Source organism: Homalodisca vitripennis, chromosome 6 (genome assembly GCF_021130785.1).
Source record: "Homalodisca vitripennis isolate AUS2020 chromosome 6, UT_GWSS_2.1, whole genome shotgun sequence".
NCBI classification, from domain to species: domain Eukaryota; kingdom Metazoa; phylum Arthropoda; class Insecta; order Hemiptera; family Cicadellidae; genus Homalodisca; species Homalodisca vitripennis.
Genome location: NC_060212.1, coordinates 65458509 through 65484774, shown reverse-complemented (window position 1 = coordinate 65484774; position 26266 = coordinate 65458509). Strand labels below are relative to the sequence as shown.

The window sequence follows — 26266 nt, the reverse complement described above, 5'->3', positions numbered from 1 at the left end:
GCATAAATATTTATAGTTGATTACATCTTTTAAGACGAAATTATATTGATAGAATTATTATATATTCATATCATGAATGCTCCGTATTTTAAGATTGTATAAATTATGTTTGTTGTATTTTTTTAGAAATACATTCCACAAGAAACCTTATCAAGTAACGTATTAAAGATTGCTTATTATAATAATACCTTTATCTCAACAAAAGGTAATGTTCATTGTTCTCTTTCAATATGTATAAACTAGATTTCGATCGGACATCTATATAAAGAGGACTTTAAGGATCTCTATCACTAACATTTATACGTTATTATATACTTATATGTTCTATCACAAAACTTCCCCTTCCCTTCTACCTTCTCTCTGTAACTCGTATCTATAACTATAGGACTTATAGTTGCATCCTATATTTCTCATCTCCTAAATTATGTTTGAATAATAATTTACTCAAAAAAATGAATCTACTTTTTTCATTTCGTCATTATATTTTATTTAAGTATTAATAAGTATCATCGTCTGTTTATGCTTTATAACAGCTTTTTCAGGCTTTCGTATAATAAATTAAGGAGTTTTCCCCAAATACGAACTATGCAATACAACCTTTCAAAGGCATCATTAAAATTTCATCCTTGATTATTTAAATACACTATATCGCTTTTTAGTTTGTGAAACAATTTTCCATTGTTAAATAATTGTACAAATATATTTAATTTATGCATTTCACTAAACAAATTTTAGAAGTTCAGACAGCACTGAAAGGTTAAATATTAATGTTTTTAATTGTGTTACAAACTGAAATAAAAAATAACAACAATAACGTTGGGAAGTTGCGTAAAACATGAAATATCCACAAATTCCATCCATTCTATAATAGACGTTACAGCCTGGCGTCAGCAACGTTACGAAACCTCAGACCCGAGCTATCAGCTGATTTGAATACAAGGAAGAACAGGTGACTGGATCATCCAATCAGCTGTTGAGGTCCAGAACAGCTGACGAGACTCCCAGGTGTTCAATAGCTATCAATTAATTCAGTCCTCAGATCACTTTCGCCGTCAATGGGACCGGCCACACGTGTACCTCCTGTCGGACTCTAATTACTAATTACTTGCTGGTCGAGTAAGTACTCGTTTTCTTCTACTATTCCGTTTTAATAAATGCCAGTGATTAACCAACCGACCAGTAGTAACTCGTTCTGAGAGTTGGGCAACGCGAGAAACTCTGTGAGTTTATGATTGATGTTGAAGCAGTGAATTGGTTCGTACTGGCATAATTTCCTCGTTCATTTTCCAACGTCATGTTAGATTTCAATTTTTTCTGTATTTTTCTTTGTACATTGATGATAATATCTCTTTCAATAAGAATATTATTTTATTTATTTATAATATTATTTATTATTTATTTATTTTCATTATTGAAATTAAAAACAAAAGGTAGAAATCTACTATATTTCATGGGATTCAATGCCCGGAAGTATTCAGGGAGCATAAAATAAGAGAGAAAGACGAACAATGAACACAACAAAACGAAAGTAATCACAAAATGTAAATACGCTACTAGAGCATTGAAATATTCAGTTGTTACATCATTAGTGGCACAGATGGAAATTTGGAAAAGTTGCATATATACTGAAATTTGAAATGTATAATTTAACAAACATTTTAAGAAAATAGCATAGTACTTGAAACACTTCTCAAGAAATAACAAATTATGAAAGGGTACTCTTTTGGTTATTTTCAACTTAAACAACATGCACATCGACGAATATCACTATATTGTAGACAAAGGCATGAACACATCTACATACTTACAGATATAGATATGTTCTCCTAACATTTTACTAACCTCTAGTTTTGGACATTCTAGATTAAATATTCTGCTATGATATGAATATTGGCAACATACACACATTAAATTGGCTTTGGTTATTATAAAATATATTGATGCAGCCATATTACAGATAGATATTGGGCAAACTAAATGTTTATGATTTACAGTAGGCCTTCTAGTAGTAATAATCGGCTGAGCACTCTCACTCGAGGAAAAAACATTTCATTTCTGTTTGTATGTCCACATGATTATCTTGAGGACGAACTAACTTATAGACTTCAAATATTTTATGAAGCTTCATTTTTATATAGGCATCACTGAGTTTGGTGATGGTACATGTCACTCTATGGGATAAACAACTCAACGTTCTCAGCTAACGTTGAGAACATTTTTATGATGGTCTTATAAGAAACTATGATAGCAACAAGAAAATGGCAGGATAAATAAATCTTAAACAAACTCAGAATAATCATATGAAATTTAAATATTTGATATAGTGACTGACATCTGTAGCTACAAACTAGATATTTTCTTACGGCCTCAGCAAAGCTTTGTTTACACGGACTTGTTCTGGCGTACTCATACCTAGCATTATGTAACATCTTTTTTGCATCTGTAACCCCTTGAAATCAACCTTTTTAATCTCAAGGTTAAAATTTCAAAATTCATCTTTCAGCTTTGGATGGGTTACTTTATGAGGATTTATATAGTCAAGATTATAAAGAATAGTCCCATCGAAATCTGCCCATTGAAATTACCCTCATGATTGAATTTCCAGAAGATCTGTTAACAGCATTAAAAAAGGTTAAAATTTAGCATTTTAAAAAGACTTAATGTGAATAATTCCCAACAATAATTTGTTTTAAATATACCAGTAGTCATAAAAAAACTTGTATTATTTCACTTTTTCCGATATCTCTCAAGTTTCAAGAGAGTGTCCATTCAAATTTTGGAAAAGAGAAGGTTATTATAAATTATTATGTGTTATGAGCTTTTTATGTCTTGTAAGATTTCCAGTTAGCGGTCATACAGGGTTTTAAGTAAGTATAAAACATTGTGGAAATAATTGTGAACATGACGGCAGCTGTAGCTTGGTTGAGATTCTTAGCTAGTCTTAACCAATACAACGTTTCAAGATGGCATTCATTAGTAATTTTTATTCCGGGTATTTTATAACATAAACCAAAATTAACATTTTTTCAATATTCTAAAGCGATGTCTAGCAACATTCTTACTTATTCTTTGATAACTCTTTAGGTTTAACAATTTTGGTCTTGTAAGGTTTCAAGAATATTAAGTTTCCAATTGTTTGAAAGTGTTGCGACTATATCAACATACCAGCATTGAGGGTTATTGTACCATGAGTGTTTTAGATGCAAACTAAACATCTAAACTAATAATGCATCTTCAGTTTGACCAAGCGATCGTCAATATTAAATAACCCCAGTTAGCTGCGTAACACAGGCAAATCGTTAGTAATAACCAAATAACAAAAAACATTGAAGTAGCAACGAACGTATGAGATGACCTTGAGAATTCCGTTTAAGGAATGGCGTGAAGATTACCTAGAGCTTGAGGAAGTTTTAGATACTGAAAATTAAAAATAAAATAGGGCCAAGAACAGAACCCTGCATATACCACAAACTTTCAATATAACAAAACTGGGCGAAATTACGAGTACAACTTAAATTCCATTACTCGTAGTAACTATGTTAATCAGCTTCACCTGGAAAGGAACTAAACACCGTTAAAAATAACCCCAGAAGCCCGCCTCTATTAAGTCATTACCGGGAGAGGAGGGCGATGATAGTCGGACAAATACATGTGTCAAACGGTGCATTAAATCATTCCTCTGGGCCTACCTGCTCCACGGACGGGTCCGGTCAGCTTTCTACCGGTGACTGGGGCCAGAGTGAATCAGCTGACGGGGGAAAACGTGGTAGGCTCGAGACACTCTGAGATCCCACAGTTGGTGGACATCCTCGCACGGACATGCACTTTACAGCGGTGAGTACATATGTCCCGGGCAGAGCGTTTCATCTGGGTTCTTTGTAAGATAAATATTCTACACTGCCAGCTGATTTCCTAGTTTCCGGAAACACGTGTAGAGTTAGATTATTACCTAACAATGCAGTTATATGATCTAACTTGGTGTAGCACTTATACATATTTCTTCTTATAACTTTGTAGAACCCAGTTAATAAACTATCCACCAAGTTTGTATATCTTAAGACTCTTGTATCTTATATCATGATAATGGAAAATCAAACTTTAATTTACGCTCACTTGTAATAAGTATATTAGTCGATTTCGTAAATAACCTTTGATTGCTCTTAATCCACCTCTCTCATTTTAAAATATTCGTGTTTTTGCTCAGTATTCAATTTCTCATAACAGATGTAAAAACTAATTCATGGTAAATGTTCGTGGATTATTTTATTTATTATGAAAACTCAAAATGATATTATTGTCCAGGACCACAGAAAAATTTGTATTTTATAAGGACACAATCTGGTTTTTCGTAAGTAGAGAAAGTTTTCTCCTTGTGAAAGAAAACTAACGTTTTGGTTGAGGTCGAAATGAAAGGGTATGAAAAGGGTTAAAAATTGTAAATATAAATTTGTCTCAGATCATACTTTTTAGCTTCACACTCTCAAAACCAACCGTCAGACAAGTAAATAAATGTTTAATAACCATATATATATATATATATATATATATATATATCTATATATATATATAAAAATCTTGAGTCACGATGTATGTTGCCAATAAACTCCAAAACGACTGAACCAATTTCAATCAAATTTCACATGTATCCGTAATTTAGTCTAACTTAGAAGATAGGATAGTTATTATCTGAATTATTCGCTTATGTCGTGAATATAAACGAATAAAATGAAGAAAAGTTTTCAAAGCGCCTGCACATTATAACCTGCAATTACGAGATAGATACGTATATTAAACAGTGAAACACTATTTTAAGGCGCTAAGTTATGATGTATAATTGTCTAAACTAAATTTTTGGTTGAACTTAAAGGTTGAGTGGTAGACCACTTTGTAATAAAATACATTATGCATGTACAATACATTTTTGACATATTTTCTTGATCGTGACATCAAGGTAAAATCTACATCGGGGTTGGAAATATAATTTACTTCAACCAGAAATGCTCATACGCGGGCAAAACTTACGAAAAGCGTGCGAAGCCGCGGGAAACAGCTAGTATATATATATATATATATATATATATATATATATATATATATACTCATAAAGTTGTGACTTTCGCTCTTTACATTTAGTTGTCTGACGATGATAAAAATATGATATATTTGTATATACATGTGTATATATATATATATATATATATATATATATATATCGTCGTTTTACGTGTGTCCATGCCACGAAACATTTTTATCTGAGAAAACATTATCGTTTAATATTCTTAACCCTTTTGGTGCTTATTCATTTCAACCCAGACCAAAATTATCGTAGCTAACAATGATTTCATTCTTATTACAAATTCCTCTATCAAATAAAAAACGTTTGCATGGTTTTAAACTGCAAATTGTCAGGCAAGTTTCAAGATTATCGTAAGCGAGTATACGTTGACGATGTTTAAAGACATTTAAAAACAAGGAAAAATACTCTTATCATGCAATTCTTCAGATTTCTTAAGAAGCTCCTTGGTGACAACCGTCGAAGACGCGAAAATCGAACACTGCGGTAATTTTGAGTGAAATAAGACTATGTAGCGTGTTTTTCCGTATTCAATTTTTCGGACATACAAAATATTAGTTTTCCACATTCTTAACAAATTAATAACACAAATTAAGAAAATAAAGAACCTGCTTTAGTTCCTACTCTCTAATAAATTTTAGAAGAGGTACAATTTATTTATTCATCCTCCTAACGCTGACTGAACTCCTCCTTAAACGAGTTTGTCGGTTTGATTATCTTTGATGTTTATTAAAGTATTCGCCTCAATAGTTTCAAAAATAAATTATTATTATAATGACTCTATATAAAAATAGAAGGTAGATACCATATTTGTTTATTGCAAGTCCAAATCAACCACCATTGTTTGGACTTGTATTCACGATTTTTATAATCAAAATGTAAAAACTGCTTAATATTAGCAAGCAACTACAGTACTACTTTTATTCCCACAGCTTTTATTTAGTCATTATCATTTTCCTCATTACATTATTAACAAGGAGAGCAGGCTATAATTCAATGTTGTTTTTAAAGCATTATTGAACTAGGAATATTTATTAAACTATTAAGTAATAGACTATTCTACGATATGTTTCTAAGACGGGATGGTTTGATGTTAAAAGATATTTTGGGAAACGAGAAAGTCCATTAATCTTACTAACTTGAAGGCAATTCATCGTTAAATAATCTGTACTAAAATTATAATAAAATATATCCAAAGCCAAAATGTTATTTCAAATTTCTGAGTTTGCACAAACGCTTTATTTTTTATATAATTGTTTTTGTTAATACCATTAAAATTTAATTTTTAATCTTGAGCTAAGTTTATATTAAAGATTTTATTGTGACTTCTTCCTGTTTTCTCGTAAGGATGTGAATAGGGGTACCAAAAAGGTGATATTTCAACCCTTACGTTGCTATATTAAGTTTCACTTTCATAATAACGCAGAACACATTCAGGTGATTCAGTGCATAATCAACCCTGTGTATAAACAAGCACTAAGCTAATAATTAATTACACAATCTGAGTTTACAAATCCAACTCCTCTACTTATCTACGCATCGCATTTAGTTACAGAGATTAATCACTTTCGCTTACGTAGATTTAATTTCATTCTGCATTAAATGGTCAAGTATAATCGTTAAGAAAATTAATGGGTTCACATTATCCTCGTGTATTATGGTTCTAAATTATGGACCAAGTATCCAGAGCGCAGTGAAAGTAATTTAATTTCCAGTAGCGATGTTGGAGGCGATGAGACCACTTGAAGAGCGCAGGGCGGCTAGCTGCTGGATGTCGAAGTCGTTGAACCACATAATTGAACAATCATGCTAATACCTAGAGCCAATTTCTAACCCAGTCTATATTCTAGTGCCGGCCATTACAGAGTCAGTTGGACCGCTATAATGGGCTATGTTATGGTCGCGAATTGTATAACTCTTATGGAAGCTTTGATGTTCCTGCTCATCTTTATGTCCAGCCAACCTTGTCTTACTAAGTGTCATTGCATAACAAATTCCAAACATCAACTGTAGACTATGATGTAATTAATTAATTTTTATTTATTTTATGGAGTTCGAGTTATTTACTTCTCTTCGAGTCTTATTCTACCCATGCGCCATTATCTATAGGCTATTGTAAGGGGAACAAAAATTAATGAATAGTACATAAGTAAACTACTGATTGAATTGGGCATAACAAAAAATAAAAAAATTGAAATTTTATTACTACCCTGCGGTCTAAACATGGTGTACGTATAATTTCCTCACTATTAACAGACCTCAGTAAACTAAAGACTTTCTTTTGTTTGAGATCCTGAAAACTTCACCAAAATCGTGATCTAAGAGATAACACAGAAAGTCAAGTAAATCGTTTTGAAAAATTGAATGGTTTGAAATATGAGGTACTTATAACAGCTTCAAATTGGCAATGGCCATAATTATTACATCTTAAAAGTATTACATCTTAAAAGCGAACATTTAAATTTCAATATACTGTTCTACTTTAGTATCTAAAATAAATAACTTTTTAATGGGCAACTTGGGATGAGTCCCAAGACTACATGAAGGATCTTGTAACAGTATAAAAACGGTATTTGTATCCTGATAGTAGAATCTCCCAGCAGCTGATTTATCCGGAGCTACAATAATTTCAAGATTCTATACAAGCTACATTCCTGTAATAATAAATTTTGAAATTAGGAATTGGTCTTCAGCTATTTTAAGTCTTTAAATCAACTACTTTTTATTATAGTACGAGACATATCATTGCAAGCCTGACTTGTTGGATGTATTATTTATTAATCATTTAAAGAGATGCCAATTAAAATGTGAATAGTAGTATTATAGAAAAACTAATCTTAAATACTCATGAGAAGTTTAAATAAAACATATCAGGCCTAAAGCACTAAACAACAGTTCATTTTGTACAACCCAGGCATACAATGGTATGTCTTGTACTAGAGTAAATTATATCATGGTTCTCGTCGAATTCCCCTTCTTTAATACGCTTGGAGCAAACAAGCTTTAAAACAACCTATTTAAATTTCCACATTTCCTTTACGCTAGTAAAAAAATAAGGCTGTCAAAATTTTGAGTTGGAAATTTTTGCCTAAGATAAAAAACTACATCAATACAGTTTTTATTTGCATGAATATTTTATTTACAACCCAACCTCTTTCCCTCGTACATAGATGTTCTGAAGCTCTGATCATGAACCATGATTCGAACACCGATCCCTTAGGTCATAAACAGAGCTGTTATTCCTCAAGAATTGATCAGTGACATGTTTCATTGTTGATAGTCTATCATGTCATATCACGTCAATCATAAAAATAAACTGGTTATTGTGAAGTTATGAGGTGCACTCAGTAATTCTCCACTGAGTAGCTAGTTAATTCTCCAATTTAGTTAGTTTCCTTCTAAAGCCAAATTCGGTTGTTGCAGACGATCACGGTGGTATGTGCCCTCTGGGCTGTGGAGGTGGCATCAAGGAGAATCCCCTTGGATGACAAGAACATCCACCACTCCACCAAGAAGGAACTTAAAGATCCAAACAGATTTCCGAGGAAGATTCAAAACGTAGATAGTTCCGATCTCGATCCTGCTCTGGCGTATGCTCTTCCTCCAGTGGGTCTCCTCCATCGCGGACAAGGATTCGGCTTCGGGGTCGGGCAAGGGTACGAATCAGCCCCTCTGGCAGCTCTAGTCAGTTCTGGCCTCCAGGAGAATCTCCAGCAACCCAAGACCCCCGTGTACCACGCCACTCCGCTGGAGCCGTACGGAGCACTCCTCAACCACCTGGCGGCCACTCCCATTGAAGAACCCAAACAGGAAGATCACGCTGTACAGACCGCTCAAGCAGTTCAAGCTCAGGCCCACAACTTTATTCAAGCTCCAAAATACTACAAACAGGAACAATACGAAGATGAGGTAAGTTGAATTGTTAGTTGACTTGTTGCCATCAATTTCATCAATGAAATGATGATTCACAGTTACTGTTTAAAACCTGTAAATAATAAAATTCATGAGAACCACACAAACAAACCAACATTATTCAATTTTTTCATGAAGATTCCCAAATGAATTGCCAATTTTAAATATGAAATTTTTCCATTTTGTATTTTATTTTTTTTTTATTTCTTTCAACGTGGTAGCCGTACTTTTCGGGTTAAATGGTAGAGAGAATTTTATAGCCCTAGCTTCACATTTCATAAAATAATAATTGTTCACTTCATTTCATGAGAAACTATTCAAGAACAAACATAAAAAATAAACATTTATACTATGCATAATTTGTACAATATATAATTTACACAAAAATCTAAAACTTTTAAGCAGCTTATCACTTTTTATACGCGTTCTTGAGCTATGTATTTAATCGTTACATATTTACAACAGACATCTTACCCAAATTTGAGATTCCAACTCCTCAATAATTTTACATTTACTTCCACTTTGAATGATAAGATAGCATCTCTATCGCCCAATTTCAGAGTCCTTTCAGGCTTACAGAGGTTCTTTTTGGAATTCAAGACCAAATCTTTGACTTTGAGTTGGTCCTACTAAGCATTTTTTCAACATGGGTTTTATTGATAAAATTACATTTCTTGGGATGAGGAAGTGATGGGCATGATCAATTCTTTATTTTTGATTAAGGTAATGCTGTAGAAATATAAGTTGTATTACCTTATATCAGTCGACGAGAAACTTTGAAAATGTTGTGTACGCATTATTTAACAACTTATTTGTAATGTTTGGATTTTTATATGTATTATGTGATATATCAATGTAAAGAAGACGTTCTGAAAAAAAAAACTCAAAATAAGACATATTTCGAAATTGCAATCGAACCCCCTAAAGAAGGAACCCAATTGAAAATTAGTGAAAATAAAACAGCGATATGGTTATCCTAGAAAATTTAATTGTTCTATGGTTCTTCCTGAACATTTTAAGAACTAAAATATATGGTAAGTTTATTAATTTCACTCTTAAAAAATATTCAAACGACACATCCAGTATTATATGGAGTTTTAAATTACATTAAATAATAACCATCAATACTTTACAACATAAAGTTCTAGAGTATAGTACAATCTGATAGAGAGAACATAGGTGAGCATCTTTATTCTATACATATGAATATCTATGTGTGTGTGTGTGTGTGTGTGTGTGTGTGTGTGTGTGTGTGTGTGTGTGTGTGTGTGTGTGTGTGTTTATTTCTATTTTGTTTGGTAGCTTTTACTGTCAAAACCATCTGCTCTGCTTTTTTATGTTTTTCTAACGTTAATTTTACAGTTTACTTTATTTGTGCAAGTATACATGCAGTTGGTAACATTAAGAAGTAGTTTTTTCTGTGAATATTGAACAGTGTCATTTACTCATTCATAATGTCTGTTATTTTTTTATAGCAGACTAGTTATAGTTTGGGTAACGTCTCAGTTCTTTGAAAGAATTGACTGATTTCAAATTATAATTTCAAAGGAGAAAGCCTACTTAGCTGAAACATCAGAAGACTAAATTGTTGTCCTTCACTTTTATAATTCACATATGTATTGAAATGCGATCATGATGACTAAAGATAGTTAATGCTCTATATCGGATTATCCTGCATAGTTAAAAGTAGGATAATGTGGGTTAAAAAAACAAATCACATGACAGCACGATTGGTTGTATATGTAACTAGTTTTACTCCCAAAATACGAAAAGTACTTCTGCTTGTGCTTTTCAGGTTTTAACAGAAAATGGGCGTAGAAGTTCATTTCGGAGGGAGATAACAATACATACCTACATAAACACAATTAAATAAAATATTTTTGTTAGTTTTATTATTAACAAGAAAAACTAGTACATAGTGATTGATAACAAATACTCATATATTCAGTAGAGTACATTTAACTGATCTGTGCATAAGAATAATATATTTATGATCCGTTTAAACTAAGTAAATATGTATTGTTTTATGTCCAGTAAATCTAGATTGAATTTTAATATTTAATCGAAAATTTGTATTTCACTGTTGTACACAGAAGAGAACAATCAATTCACGTTTTATTATAAACACAGCTTTATTTTTTTATATGACGGTATATCACTGCAGAATGTAGCATGAATCAAATAAATATTTGCGCAGAAGTAATTCTCCATGTATGCTATATTACTTTTATAACCATAAAACAGCTTTCGCCATTGTAGTGAGTAACATAACTCTATTCTTGGGATTCTGTAAATGTCGTTTCTCCCCCAAAACTAAACAGTTGAAATTGTTTACAAAGAAAAATCAAATATATTAATTTGAACTAATCCTTCAAAGTTATTAAACCTGTTATAACTAAATCTTGTTATTACTAAATTTGCATAAAAGGCGACAGTTCCTCTTTAAACTTTACACTCAGAGATTTTGTGTTACGCCTTTGGATGCACGACCTTTCTTCTGGGATAGTTTTTTTTTTTTTTTAGTCATTGTGAGTATTACCCAAAATATTGAAATTTATTGTAATCATTTTAACACCAAGAGAGAAATCGGGCAAAGGACAAATTCAGTGGAGACATCATGTTTCCTTGGTTTTGAAAGCCTTGAATAACCCTATATGTTCTACTTCTAAAAGTTATTCCCTAAATGTTGTGGATATCTTACGGAGAATCGGACTGCACTAACGCTCAGCCAAATCCCATGGAAGGACATGCAGCACCATAGAACTCTACCTTGACTATACGGAAATGAAGTTCCAAGTAAAATTACAAATTTATTCATTCTCGAGATACCCTATGGATAACAAACAGACTGAAGAGAAATTTTCTCATCTTCCAGAGTAATAACAAGATCATTTGTATGTAAAAGTTCCAACTGGACTCAGAACTTGAACAAGTAGTTCCCACCTTGAACAGAAACCACTAGTGTGACATATCTCTAACTCTCTCCTATCAACAGAAAGTAGATAATACAGGAAATTGTAGTACGCGTCACTAAAACTGGAATGAATATCTCCATAAATTTTAATTTCTAACAAGTTGTGTTCTCTGTGAAAAGAGGTTCTATCATAGACACACACAAGTTCAATGAAAGCAGGTATCTTAGTTTTCCAGGAAATATAATTCGTTAAAGATTGTGCTCTTATCGTACTCATTGACGCATTCTTAATGCGTAAAATTAAGTATGAATACAGTGCTCAATAGAAATAAGCATTTTATTTGCACATTGAAAAGCACTCCGGAATATTCCACCAGTCATCCAGGCTGCGCTGATAGCAAGGGCGGTATCGGCGGCTTTAGTTATTCATTAGGATCAGCAAATGATCACCGTTTGTCCGATAAAACCGCTGAATTCCGCGTCAAAACCTCCATTACGTTTGGAAACCGTTTTGTACATTTCACCGCCCCGGTATTACGGACTGATTGATTAATCCAGTAATGATTTACTTTGCCAAATAACTTTCTCGATTACCTATGCTCATATACAGGGTTTCATTACGCCCCAGGTCCATTTAATATGTTTGAAACATACACGGATTAAACATGCAACTGTTGATGTGCAGTTTATTTTGTGTTATCGATTCTGCTTTGCTGGCTAAAACCTTTGTAAAATCGTGTTAGTTGGTGGAAGAAATATTTTAAAATACAGGCACTTTGTTGTCACACTACACTATATAGTGTTTTTTTTTTATAACTTATATTTTCAATGTTAACACGGTAAATTTTAGCTAAAACACAGTGAAAATTATCATAATGTGTGGCGGTTCATTTTTGTTTCAATATTGCCACGTATTGTTTTCGGTAAGGTTGTTATGTTTTTTGTTTAGTGGAATTTGTGATTTTTTTACCACACAAAATAAGCGGTTACAATATTAACAATAGTCAACTAAATTATATATTTTTCCAAGCACCAATTAAAATTAGTCCGAAATGGTGAGGCATAGTTTGCAGTATATTGTAAAAAATATAACAAATGTACAGGTAATAAATAAACTGAGGTTGAGATTTCATTGGCTACCATGGGACCCGATTTGATAATTATTTAATTATTTGGATAATTAGGTCAAATGCTGAAAGCGCAAACATTTTTTTAATCTGTATGAAAATCTAAGGATCCTTGTGATTTATAAAACTTCTGTATCTGTGATTAATATATATTTTTTAATTTAGATATCCATACGTCCTATTAAACCTAAATTGAACATGTTGTTACCTACCCTACAAAGAGACGTAGCATGTATATCGGCAAGTCCATATAGCAGTACTAGTATTAAGTATTAGAAATAAAACTAAATTAATATCTATGTTTATCAATTGATAGTATATTTTACCCAACAATTAATGTGGAATCATAATTAAAGCGTCAGTTAAATAAATTTTATTTTTTAACGTGTAAGTACGGATACTCTTACGGAACCTTCATCTTCCATCGGCTTGTCCCAAAGACATGTCCTTTGAAAAGCAAACTTAGTTTGCTCGTACTATAACATTATTTTCTGCTATATGCATATTAGTATCGTACGGTGAAAATGTGATAGATAAGTTAAAGAATTTGTCAGCTGGAAGTTGAGGTCCAACAATTCTTCCTGGACCAAGGATTTTGTTCCGTCCTCTCAGAGCAGCTGTTGTTTCTAAAGCAATAACGGACAGAATTTTTGTACGAATTATGTTTTATTCAATACTAAATCATTTCCTATATTAGAACTTCAGGCGTCGATAATTTACCGAAAATTCTGAGTAACGACCACCAAATTGCAATAAGAATCCTTGAGAGTAAACATTTCATTTCAACAGATCAGGGTTCCTTGTGCCTTACTACTTACGAAAGATGATTTTAAAGGACAGAATTCTGTAAATTTGCCACCGTCATAGATTATAAGCAATTAAATACTCAGCATTTCAATTTTTTGTAAAATATAATGATGTATAACGTTTGAAATCCTGTTGCCGTACGGATCACGTTTGTTCATAAACCTTACTATTTAAGTATTGGTGGAGGGATGAAATAAACACGAGTTATATTTGGTCACTCCAAAAGTTTAATGAATAGCAAATGCCACAACACACAACATAGCTTACTAATTAATTATTCTATAATGATCAATACAGCTGAAGTGGAAGTCATTGACGTTTTATTAATTCTATTGTTTTGTTTACCAATGTTTCATTAAATATTCATTAATATAATAATACATATATAAAGCTAATACCATTGTTTTCATCACACGACAAATTAAAATTTTTCTCTTTATTTCGTAAAAGTAGGACATAGTATCGCGATTGTATTTGAGGCAAACTATTGTCAATATTTTGTTTACTGTTATACACTTAAAGTTTATTACAAAAATGCAGGAAAATTAGGTTTTATATTATTTTTTTATCAATGAGATATTAATAAGATTGAGAATATATAGGTAGAATTAGACTCATGAACCTTTTACCTAATGAGTTACCTTTTGGTAATTTAATTGTTAATTTAAAGTAGGTTTGGTTTTCAATCGGATTATTTTGACAGCTGATGCAGAAAAAGGTTACATAGACACAAATAAAAAAATATTTCACCAAATACACATTAATACAATGTCTTAGCTCCTTAATAGTAACATCCTATACTGCGACGTTTGAAATTACAAGTGTCCCGAAATAGTGTTATCATTAAAACTAAAACATAGATTTAAAGGTTTTAAAACTACAGTTTATTACAACAACTTTTAATAAACGCCACCGGACCAGTTATATTTGCGTGAAGTACTACTTAGTACACATAAGAAATCTAAAAGTTATTGTACCTAATTTCTTGTAATCAGATAACAAATAAGTGATAGAATGTGTCGTTACGTATATTTTAGTAAGTAATGTACAAATGAAAGCTGCATTATCCTAACGATATTTAATTAATCTTAATATAATATATATTATATATATCCATAGTATCAAAATAATTTTTTGTTACTGTTAAAAGGTAAAAAGTTTGTAACATTTGTCACTGTTGTTGAAATACTGTATTTATAGAGGTTAAACAATTTAAAGCGACCATTTTTTTGAACCGATGATTTTTATGTAATGTCCGTTAAACTAAATTACAAAAAAAGTATTATTGTTCCCCTTACACTTTTTATGATTTGGAATCACAATTCAATTTTTTTCGTTTTAACGCAAATCATTATTGAACTTAGCTCAGAACCTTTTTGCTTATTGTATTCGTTTAATGGTAGTTTAAGGTTTTCAAATTCTATAAATGAATAAAATACAAATTTACATTTATTAAATAATTGAAGAAGTCACGGCGGCGGAGCAAGTGCTTTTTGTGATTTAATGAAATTAAAATACAAATCTTTAACATATTTGGATTTAGAAGAGTTCATACTAGCTTTCTTTGTGGAATCAAGGCTTACTTTCACTAGTTTTTAAGAGCTATAATTTCAACAACTTTCGTGAAAAATATCTTTCTTTGATGTAAATTATAATGAAACCAGACTGAATTATAATAAACCAGTATTTAGTACTACTAAACCAAAGGAAACAGAGTGCGTTATTCATTTAACGAAAAGCTAGCTGTGTCAACAACTAAGAATAGCAGTAACTACCACTGCATTTGGTACGCAACAAATTGAATCAGTATTAATGGACTGAACTAATTATTTGAAATTACATATTACACATAATTTGTGTGTGTGTGTGTAGCATTCAATGTATAATTGATGAACAATTTATTGAGAGAGATATTGAAATCAGTCCTTATTGAAAACCAACATGTTTGTGCCTAATTTAATTATTTGGATGGATTGCGATTTAAGTGCGTAAATTAATGTGTAGTACATTTCAATTACGATATTATAAATTGTATTGTTATAAAGAATTGGTTATAGTATTATATTTATTCGATCCTTCTTGAATGATATTTATATGAACGGTTATGATTAAGCTACCTCGAGTTTGTTTATTTCTGTCGATTAATAGTTTGAATAACAAAATGGAATTTTAGGCACAACTGTCGTAGGTGTTATAAAAAACACTAACGCAACGTTTCGAGATCTAACACTGATGTCTTCCTCAGGTTGATTAATCATAGTCTAACGTACTAAAATACCAGATTAATGCACGATTTAAAAGTGTGTAAGATGTGAATCTTTACAGGACCAAAAGATGAGTGAAAGTTGTATGTAGATCTGATCATACATATAGTGTATAAAATACAGTAATTCCTAGCTGATTATAGTAATTACTACAGTTATCGGTTTATCCTGAAAGACGATGGATACATTTTATAACTGGATTTGATTATCCAAATGTGAATCTTTACAGGACGCAAAAGATGAATGAAAGTTGTATGTAGACGAATAATATCAATAACCTCTGATCATACATATAATAACTACTGGACTACTATGTAAAATAAGTATAAAGATAAAATACAGTCCGGCTTGCTCAATTCCTAGCTGATTATAGTAATTACTACAGTTATCGGTTTATCCTGAAAGACGATGGATACATTTTATAACTGGATTTGATTATTCAAATGTGAATCTTTACAGGACGCAAAAGATGAATGAAAGCTGTATGTAGACGAATAATATCAATAACCTCTGATCATACATACAATAACTACTGGACTACTATGTAAAATAAGTATAAAGATAAAATACAGTCCGGCTTGCTCAATTCCTAGCTGATTATAGTAATTACTACAGTTATCGGTTTATCCTGAAAGACGATGGATACATTTGACAACTGGATTTGATTTTCCAAATGTTGCATATTGGGTTAAAGCCTTATTCTAACCACCGGTATACTATAAAGCAGGGGTTTCCGAAAAGTTTCGTCGTTGAAGGACAATACAGTTACATATGTTGAAAGTTCTACAATAACTGAACTAATGAATTAAGTTTCTTAAAGAAAACGGTCAAACATTTCTGTACGAAACACATTCATTTATTTATTAAAATCAATATTCTTGTTAACAAAACGTTAGTGACATTTTTCTCTTGAGTCATCTCTTGTCTTTTTTCTATCTATAGTTGTGCAGTAGTGTTGAGTCAAACCATGACAACCCATCACCAAAATAGATTTTAGATGTTGATATTAATAATTGAATTTTACTAGTTTAATACAAGTGTCTCTAGTTTAATAAAGCCCATTAGTCCTTATTGCTAGTTTAAGATTCTGTCCCACAAAGAACTATTCGAGTTAAAGAATGCTTAAGACATGGAAAAAGTGTATTGTTCTCTTTTATAAGAGTGAGGTAGAATTAACTAAAACCAGTATTTAAAAAGGTTTCTTAAAAAATACTTTTTCTAAATACGTTAAAAAAGCCTTTATCAGAGTCGTTACTGTAATATTTCATTCAAGTTAGATATTTCCTTATTTTTTCCACCCAAAATTTTCTGTTGTATTAAAAGGCTCGAAATAAGAGAAATGGTTGAATTTCTTTTATGTCCCATCAACCCTGATCTTTAAGAGGCCTTTAAAAAGGTCAACCAGACCTTTAAAGGTCTGAATATAAACGACCTTAAGTTTTACCCCGTAAGAACAATGTTAAACTTCAAGTACGTTTACTTCCTTTTTTGATCATAGAGTTATGGGAAATGTCTAATATGTGTGATAAATACACATCCAAAAATTTTATTTTCTTAATACAGTGATTTTTAGTATTTTTAAGTACTTAAACGATGAAATACAAATTCGTTTGATTGCTATCAACAGTATCGATAAAAATATATGAAAAACTAAGAATTGTTCAAATGCGTATTAATTACATCTTTAAAATTAGATACCTTCCATAATTTTTCAATTAAAAATAAAGTTGTAAAAGCGATTAAAATTAGACATTGTTGTGAAAGGTTTAAGATCCAGTACAGCTGATCTTGCATCAATATATGTATTTGCATTAATTTATCACGACTCACATCGAGAAAAAATAAAGAATCATTTACAATGTAGCAAAATCGTAGCAAAATAATACCAATTGTACGCCTACAACATTAGATTCGTTGAAACAGAATCTGCATGATATCGAATATCCATGCATTATTGACCAACCCACTATTTCAAAGCACATATTCAATCATACATTTCTACAATATATCCAGCCTACATATAAAAAGGCTATCTCCGAATTATTTTGTATATAACTAAAAGCGACATCCATGAAATCAAATCTAATGTATATGTATATGACGAGGTTTAATAGAAATAAAACTGGGTTTCTTTAATATTAAAATTAAATTTTTCTTCTTATAGCCCAAATTTTGTTGTGGTATTATAAGGTGGTTCAAATTGTATGAATTCAAAACAGACTTAAATTATAAAAGTTTTAAATATAGCGGCTACGCGTATGATGCACTATTTTGAAGTATTTCATGGAAATACGATTTTTGAAGGACTCAGCGTTAAAATTATTATTGTTTATTTCTTCATGTATGAGGAGGTTCAGTGATATATACATACTAAAATCGCATGTAATCTCAATCAAAAGAAATTTCAATTACCGTAAGTTTAGAGAGCTTTTAGAAACTCAAAATTAATAAATATTTAACACAAGTAAAGTGTCAGAAAAACTGTTGTATGGCTAACTCTGCCAGAAGGGAGTCTTAATATTCAATTCATGCTATTTATCAAAATTTAAATTAATGAACGAATGACACAATATGGTTGCATTGGAGTGCAGCCCTCTCTTCCACTTAAAACTTAAAACGTGATGCTCTTGCCAAGCAAAAAAATGTGTTTAATTCTTTATATGTGTTGAATATTTATTAAGTTAGACATTCTAAAAGCTCTCCAAAATTATTGTACTTCAATTTAAGTGAAACGTCTTTAATTACGATTTGATTAGATTCTAGTCGAAAGGTTTAAGTGATGTTTAGGTTAAACTACTTTAATTAATTTTTCAATTTTCAGTTAGTGTCATTTATTATATTGTGTTCGTCATTTCAGTGCAGATTAATGTTAATGAGTTTCTTTATGGTTATGCAATATGAAAAGCCAATCTTCTTCAATTAGTTTGTTAAAAATTTAATATTGTACTAAACTAATTTGGTAAAGTTTATATATTTAGAGTTCAATAAAGTTTATATGTTTAGAGTTCAATAATTAATAAATTTATATTAACGTAATCAATAAATAGTTAGTGATTTTGTGCTGCGTTGTCATTATTTATTACATGATCTCATTTAGAGTTACACAATTTGATTTTCTTTTTTCAGAACTTGTGACGTCATACTAGCCTTACGTCAAATTATTAGATTCGGATCTTTGATCCCAAAATTCCATATTTATGCTGTAGGAAACTATATGTTATAATTGCTAAATTTAAACTTCAATTGATGTATAAGAGGGTAAGATAAACTCGTAATGAATAAGTCATATTTGTGAAAATTGAATTCTACACACGAAAATTAACAAGAAATTAAGTCTGGTTGAAATAACAAAACTCTCTACGTTGCAGACTTGTCTTACCGAAATAGGACGCAACCTTTTGCACACAGATGAAACTCTGCATTTTAAAGACAGTTTACAATGTTCCGCACACAATGTCGTAGACATAGACATAAACCTAGACCTAGACCTAGTCCTAGACACCAGCGCCCTGTATGGTGCAGTGAAAGTGGTTCGGTTGCTTCCCAGTATTGGGTCCGACGTGTGTCTCTCTCTCTCTCTCTCTCTCTCCCTCAGGCCGTCTCGTATCTTGTATCCAAGTACATTAATTTTCGGAACCTGTCCAATGTTTATTGCCTCCGTTTTCTCTTCGTTTGTCATTCGTTTTTCTTCTAGATTTACGACAGTTCGGCCACATAAAACCTTAACAAATGCGACGAATAGAAAGTGGTGATTAATTAAGTCAAACATTCTGAGTAAGTAATAAATTTGTTGAGGAAAGTCCATTGCTGCACGTCTCTTTTTAGTAATAAGAACAAGTTACGTTCGTAGAATTGGATTGGAAACGCCATTACAAGGCTCTTTGGTAGACCTGTAATTTTAATCTACAACAGAACTTTGTTTTATAGTCAGTTACTAGCACTTCGCCCGAAATTCCTTTGCATCGCATTGCATAACATTTCACGTTTTTTATTGAATAGTTCCAACGATTTCAGTAACACTGAAACTTAGAAATTGGTATTTTATACCAATGTGAAGAAACCCAAAGTTGAAGTTCTTAGCTTGTTAGAGAAAGAATTTATGATGTCATACGATGTACTGAAAAATGTCTTTTGACGATTTCATGTCGTTCAAAAATAACAATTAGTGTCTGGTGTATTTCTTTGTGATTGCACTTGCAGTTATTTTTAGTTTCCCGTAGATTCGCATGCAACTTCGCAGGTTTTCTATTCGTATAAGCACTTCTGGTTCGAGTGACTTACATTTCCGACGCCGATTTTGAGTTTACCTTGTTTCTTGATCGAGAAAAAATATATATACATACACACGTCATACACACAGGTCTTAGACGCCTACTACTGTCAAAGACAACTAAGATGAGTTTTATAACAAAAGTTAGATAGTAACTTTCTCTTCGATATCTGCATGTCTGTACTGATCAAGCACAGTGAACATAATATTTGTTAAAATTTACAGTTACAAGTATAATTTTACTAAAGTTTTTAATTTTTGTAACTGGATATTTTCTTACTCTTTTGGAAACAGCGGTTACAGAAAAGATTGAAATAAGTGTTGTCATTATCACTCAATGCTTTCTACACTATAAATGTGAACAAATTCAAAATAGTGGCTATATTAATTAAGCATATGGTTGCGTTGTCACAACAAAATGCTTACAGTTGATTAACTTTTACAGGCTCATTCAATTAATATTTCATAACTTTAGAGACCAAGATAGGATTTTCGCTAATTTAGAGATCAATGGAGAATAGTCCGGAAAGATTTTCGAAATAAGAATAGTCCTAAATTTACACCAAGGACCCTAAGAGTGACCGTGTTAAATTTCAGTATGATTGGTTGAATAGTTTACGCGTTAAAAAAACAAACAGTTACTTTCACATTTAATAAGATATATGTGTTGATATAAGAGGTGAATTTAATTTACCTACTAGCTGTTAAAATCTTGAGGATGTGGTTCTTGAGGTCTCGAGGTATCATGTTGAGTTGATTTGCTGTGGATGAGATGGCTTGTTTGAGTAGAAAGCAGCTCTGTGACCTGAAAGATTAAAGTCAATTGCAAACTTCTTCTCGTTGATGGATTACTGTACCTCATTGCAACACTCTCCTGTTAATAGTCTGCATGATCAAGCGCGAAATCAAGGAGACACTGGGGTCACAGCTTCCCCACCATATATAAAGTTCATTTTACAAAATGTCTGAAATGCGATGTGTTCTCAAGTACTCGATTTGTATTTCTAGTGATAAAAGCTTAAGGGCCGTAATCCAACTTACATTTAATAAACACAAAACCTATTATTTGTAGAATCAATGGAGGATTTCTTCCTGATAAAGAACTTCACCGTCAATGGTTCAAATTGGGAAGTTGTCAAAGGTTAAAAAATCAACCGGTAATCGTTTTCTTAGATCATTTTTTCCTTCATACGATTAAAACAATGGCTGTAACACCATTCCATATCCATGCAAACACTGATTATTTTGCTGAAATAGCAAACAGCCTCTTTATCTCGTTTACTGACGGTGATAAACTAACTATATTACTTACGTGTTTGCTTGTTTTTCTTAAGTAAGTGAAGCTAAATAAGAAAGTCTGAGAAAAATATTGTTTGATATTTTAATCTTTTTCATACCATTTTAATACCCTCCCAAAACTTGGTAAGTTCGATTTCTTTAATGGGAAATTCCTCTATTTATTTCACAAAAAAGGTGAAGAGGTTGGTGCATACAAAATTCAAATTTGTCTTCGGATTCTGGACTATAAAAAGTGGAACATTCAGTTGACTAGGAATGATCGAACACATTATTTCTAATTAAACAATTCTTGCTTATGTTTAATACACCAATAGCAGCACTTTATAAAATTTAGTCAGTACAATGTCCCTCCTTATCCCTCTTTCTGTAAGAAATATGTGAGAAAATCAGGTGTTCAGAGTTACTCGTGAGTTACCACCTATTTTATTTTCTATTTATCCGTTTCCTGTGTTTATTGAAGCTTTACTTCTTTTACGATCACGTTAGCAGTTTCGTTTAGCCGTTTCGTTAACATTCTGTCACTCTATTCTACCACTGTAACATTCACACCGATTCGGAAACTTTTATCTTATTGAAAAGGTTGGTAGGAATAAATGTAAAGAGTTTGTATCATGACTTTCTATTTCTTTCTTAGCAAATCTCGGTCTTATTTAAAGTTCTGCTGGCACAATTTTAGTAAATTTTATTCCTTTTAACAATTTTATTAGTTAATAAAATAATGAAGTTTGCGACCTAAACAAAGTTATGTTTAGGTCGTAAACTTCAATCTTAGCAATACAGTTCTTACATAACATCCAAAATCATAAAAATGTATTCCTCTCTATATCTATATTTATACATTGGTACATAAATTTTGTGTCAGTTGTTCAATAATTAGTTACTATAGGAAGCGTAGTAGAATTCTAGAGAGCATAGACTCTGATCAACTGCAGTATTCAAGGTAGTGACCTGATATTTCCTGAAGTTATGAAATCATAATTCAAACTTTAAAATTTTACATCTTTATGGTCAACCATTTTCCATGGGCTTTGCTACAAAGTTACCCAAAATGTCTACTCTAGAAGCCTGTAAGCCTAACTGCTTATGGTTTAATAAAAAATATTCTACTTTTGCTGTCATCGGGGAAGCCGTTATTCTGAAATGAAAAGAGTTTTCCCAAAGATAAATTGATTGCAAATTTTAATAAAGAATCAATCAAATAAACAAAAATGCCTTTTTTATATTTTGGAAATTTAATGTCTATAGATAAGCCAGATTGGCTATTAAAATTAATACATTTTAGTAGTAGTGTTGAAATTATTCGTTCTTTCATATATTTACAAATAATTAACAAAGCTCATTTTGTTTGTTGAAAAAAAAAACATATTGAGGCTGAAATTTAAATGTACAATTTAATAAAATTCGAAGTTCATTAAAATATTATTCATATATGATATTTAAAACTTAACTCTTGGCTATTATATTATGGCACAGATTGATTATGCTTTACATTACGGAGCGAATATTAATTACAAAAATGAAAAATCTATTTCACAAAAAATAACTACTATGAAGGGGTCATAAAATGGATTGGAGTGGAGTAGCAGATTTGGGGGGGGAGCCGCCAAAATAAGGTCTTAGAATGGGTTGTTTCTATATCGGGCAAGGACGTAACCAGCTATTGAGCACAAGGGGTTCGGACCCCCTCCCCAAATTTTTATTTTTTTCAATTACTTTTTTAGTAAACCGTTATTATTATTTAAATAATTCAGTATTACTGACATGTACTGCTGAAATATCGTTCTCAGCAAATAAATGGGTCAAGAAGTTTTTAAGGAACGAAATGGAGCCTTACGCTCTGTTCACTACGGGAAAATATCAGTTGTCTGGATCCCCTCCCCCTGCCCAATAAAAAATTGTCCTGCCTACGTTCTTTATAACGGGCCGCCCCTGTCCAGGAGCGGAACACCACTGACCGCAAATTTCAAGCCATTGAGGTAAAATAAGTCAATTTTTAAGCGAAAAATGACTGTTTCCTGTACCCGACTGACCTACGGGTTACAGTTCCCTGCCCATTTGGTGGAGTCCGGACCCGTTGGACCCCCCGCTGGCTATGTCATTGCCCACTTTGACTGAAGAACCTGGGACAGAGCTAACCTCGCCTCTTCCAACGTGATATGACTGAGATATCCGTCCTCATGGAACTTCGACAGGGTGCGACCCATACCACCAGCAAGCATTACCTATCCCGAATATCTTGTCACTCTGCAAACAAACACAGTGTTACTTCTAGGACTAAATTTAATGTGATCATAAAAGCTACTTTGCTAATCTTTTTTATTGATTTTTCCAGTACAAAGATTACGCTGCCAAATACCAGTTTGGGTACAGAGTACGAGATTTACATACAGGTAACGACTTCGGGCAGACAGAGTCTAGAGACGGACACTACACTCATGGACACTACCATGTGCTGCTACCTGATGGTAGACTTCAGAATGTCCAGTATTGGTCGGACGACTCAGGCTTCCACGCCAAGGTGTCCTACGATGGACATGCCCACCATTAACGACTGCTTGACTGATTTTGTCATATCAAAGATTAATTTTAGGGATTATTTTAAGGACAAGAACTGATCTTTAAATCGTTCTATCGAGCATTTAAGAATATTAAGTTGTTAAAACTCAACTATAAGGTTTATAGTTATCAATCATGTTTCAGAATTATCACAAAGAATATTCTACAATTCTGAGTAGTATGGAAACCCTTTTCATGTGATTTTATGACGTCATGTTTAATAAAAACCTGAGTACTTAACAAACATATAGAGACCTTACATACATATTTATAGCAGTTAAATATATGATACAACTAAATATAACCATTAAGATATTATTTTACTTGTTAGAAATAGTATCTTGAAATTTTTATGGAAATTTACTTGGGTTGAGTAATTCAACTTCATTTAGTAAAAATTGCACTTTTAATGTAAGGAACCAAAGCGATGGAAATCAAATCCAAAGAGTTTTGATCTTAGATATGTAATCTTTTTTTAGATGTAATACTATGATTTGTATTGCGATCGTAGTATTAATGCTATACAATGTTTTATTTATCATAAATTAAATTTTATGTAATAAAAATAATTAGTTGAATCAATATTTTAAAAAGTAACATTCAGATATTTTTTGAAAAATATAGTAGTATTTTAATATTTGTATTTTATTTATAAAGTTGTTTGTTTCTCTTCATATTTTGTTTATAATTTTTAAGCTGTCTTTTTACGTTGTTAATTCAATCTCATTTGTACCTGAATGAAAGTGACATATGAAGTAACGAGGATCAAAAAGATAATCTTGCTAGAGTTAGAGATGCAAGTTTGGCACAGAAGAGTACCTGAAGGCCAACTATGGACATGTGCAATATTTACACAGAATCTTAACTTAGCGTTAAGTTTTGTATATTAGATTAGGTGTTTTGTTTTTGTTATTAAATCTTTTTCAATATTTTGTTGTTTTTATTGTTTTGATCGTTTCAATTTCTCTGTATACTCCACTATAAAATACATTAACCCTAAATAAAGGCTCCTGAAGTGAATGTAAATTGGCACAATTTTGAGAATTGTTCGTTTCATTCATTCTAACACCAGCAATTTTGAAAAAAAATCATTATTACTGCTATTATCATTTTGGTCTAACCCTGTTATAGATGGAAAGTAACTGCTCTTGTAACCCTATTTATAATTTAAGTGACACTATCATTTTCACAGAATGTGTAACAGACATTTTAAAATTAATGTTTAATTTTTAAAGTTAGTGAAGTTGACACACATGGTGGTTGTGATTCCTGACTTATGCGTGTCACAACGCTCTGGTATGATTTGGATTTTTGAACCTAATTTGTAATATTATGTGTTAGGTTAGTTATTTACCTGAAGAAGAGATCAGATTGCAGATCTCGAAACAGTGTTATTGATTTTTTGTTTCACTAAACGATGGAAAATGTCCGGAAAATCCTGTTTCCTTCTCAATCCTTTCATTGTCAAAAATAAACTTCAAACTTACTTGAAGTGTCAGTAATCACTGGACAAGTTGACTAAAGTATTAGATGCCTATCTAGCTGACAGTGACAGTATCAGTGTTGTGCGCACTGGGTGAGGGTGCGTGTTTCGATGACCTTGTTGGACATGGCCTTGAAGGTTTCATATTGCCGCGTCGTGTTGCTGATATACGTATGTCATCTCTACTACTCGTCTAAATCTGTACTCACGACAGAGGATCACTTACTCATCAGTCTAGTATGACGTTTATTGTCAACGCTGTGTAGTTTTTATTACCGGTATCTAATGTAGCTTGATTAGCGAAATACTTGAGACATCTTGTATTAGCGAGATGTTGAAGAATCTGAGGATCCGCTTTTAACATAGAGCTAAAGGATAACAGGGTTTCGGACATTGTAACATTTTCAATCGTTATATGTTACAAAATGTATAACATAACGTTTCGAAGATTAAAATTGATCCTCTTCATCAGGTGATGATATAAGTAGGTCAAGAAATTAAACAGAACAGAACGAAAAAGAAGAGAAAGAAAAGGAGTCAAACATACCCGAAAACTACTT

General features: G+C 31.9%; 1 protein-coding gene across 1 annotated transcript; it reads left to right on the top strand.

Moving 5' to 3' along the window:
• The first annotated feature begins 3806 nt into the window (after positions 1 to 3806).
• Positions 3807 to 25155, top strand: LOC124365206 (cuticle protein 18.6-like). The gene is made up of 3 exons (XM_046821164.1): positions 3807 to 3834; positions 8498 to 8983; positions 24000 to 25155. The coding sequence occupies exons 1-3, from the start codon at positions 3820 to 3822 to the stop codon at positions 24213 to 24215; spliced, it is 717 nt and encodes a 238-aa protein (XP_046677120.1). The 5' UTR covers positions 3807 to 3819; the 3' UTR covers positions 24216 to 25155.
• Positions 25156 to 26266: the final 1111 nt, after the last annotated feature.

What these genes read in the sequence shown, in the direction of transcription:
- LOC124365206 (XM_046821164.1), top strand. An exon ending in AGGAACAATACGAAGATGAG is followed by an intron (nt 8,984 to 23,999) that starts GTAAGTTGAATT and finishes TGATTTTTCCAG; the next exon opens with TACAAAGATTACGCTGCCAA.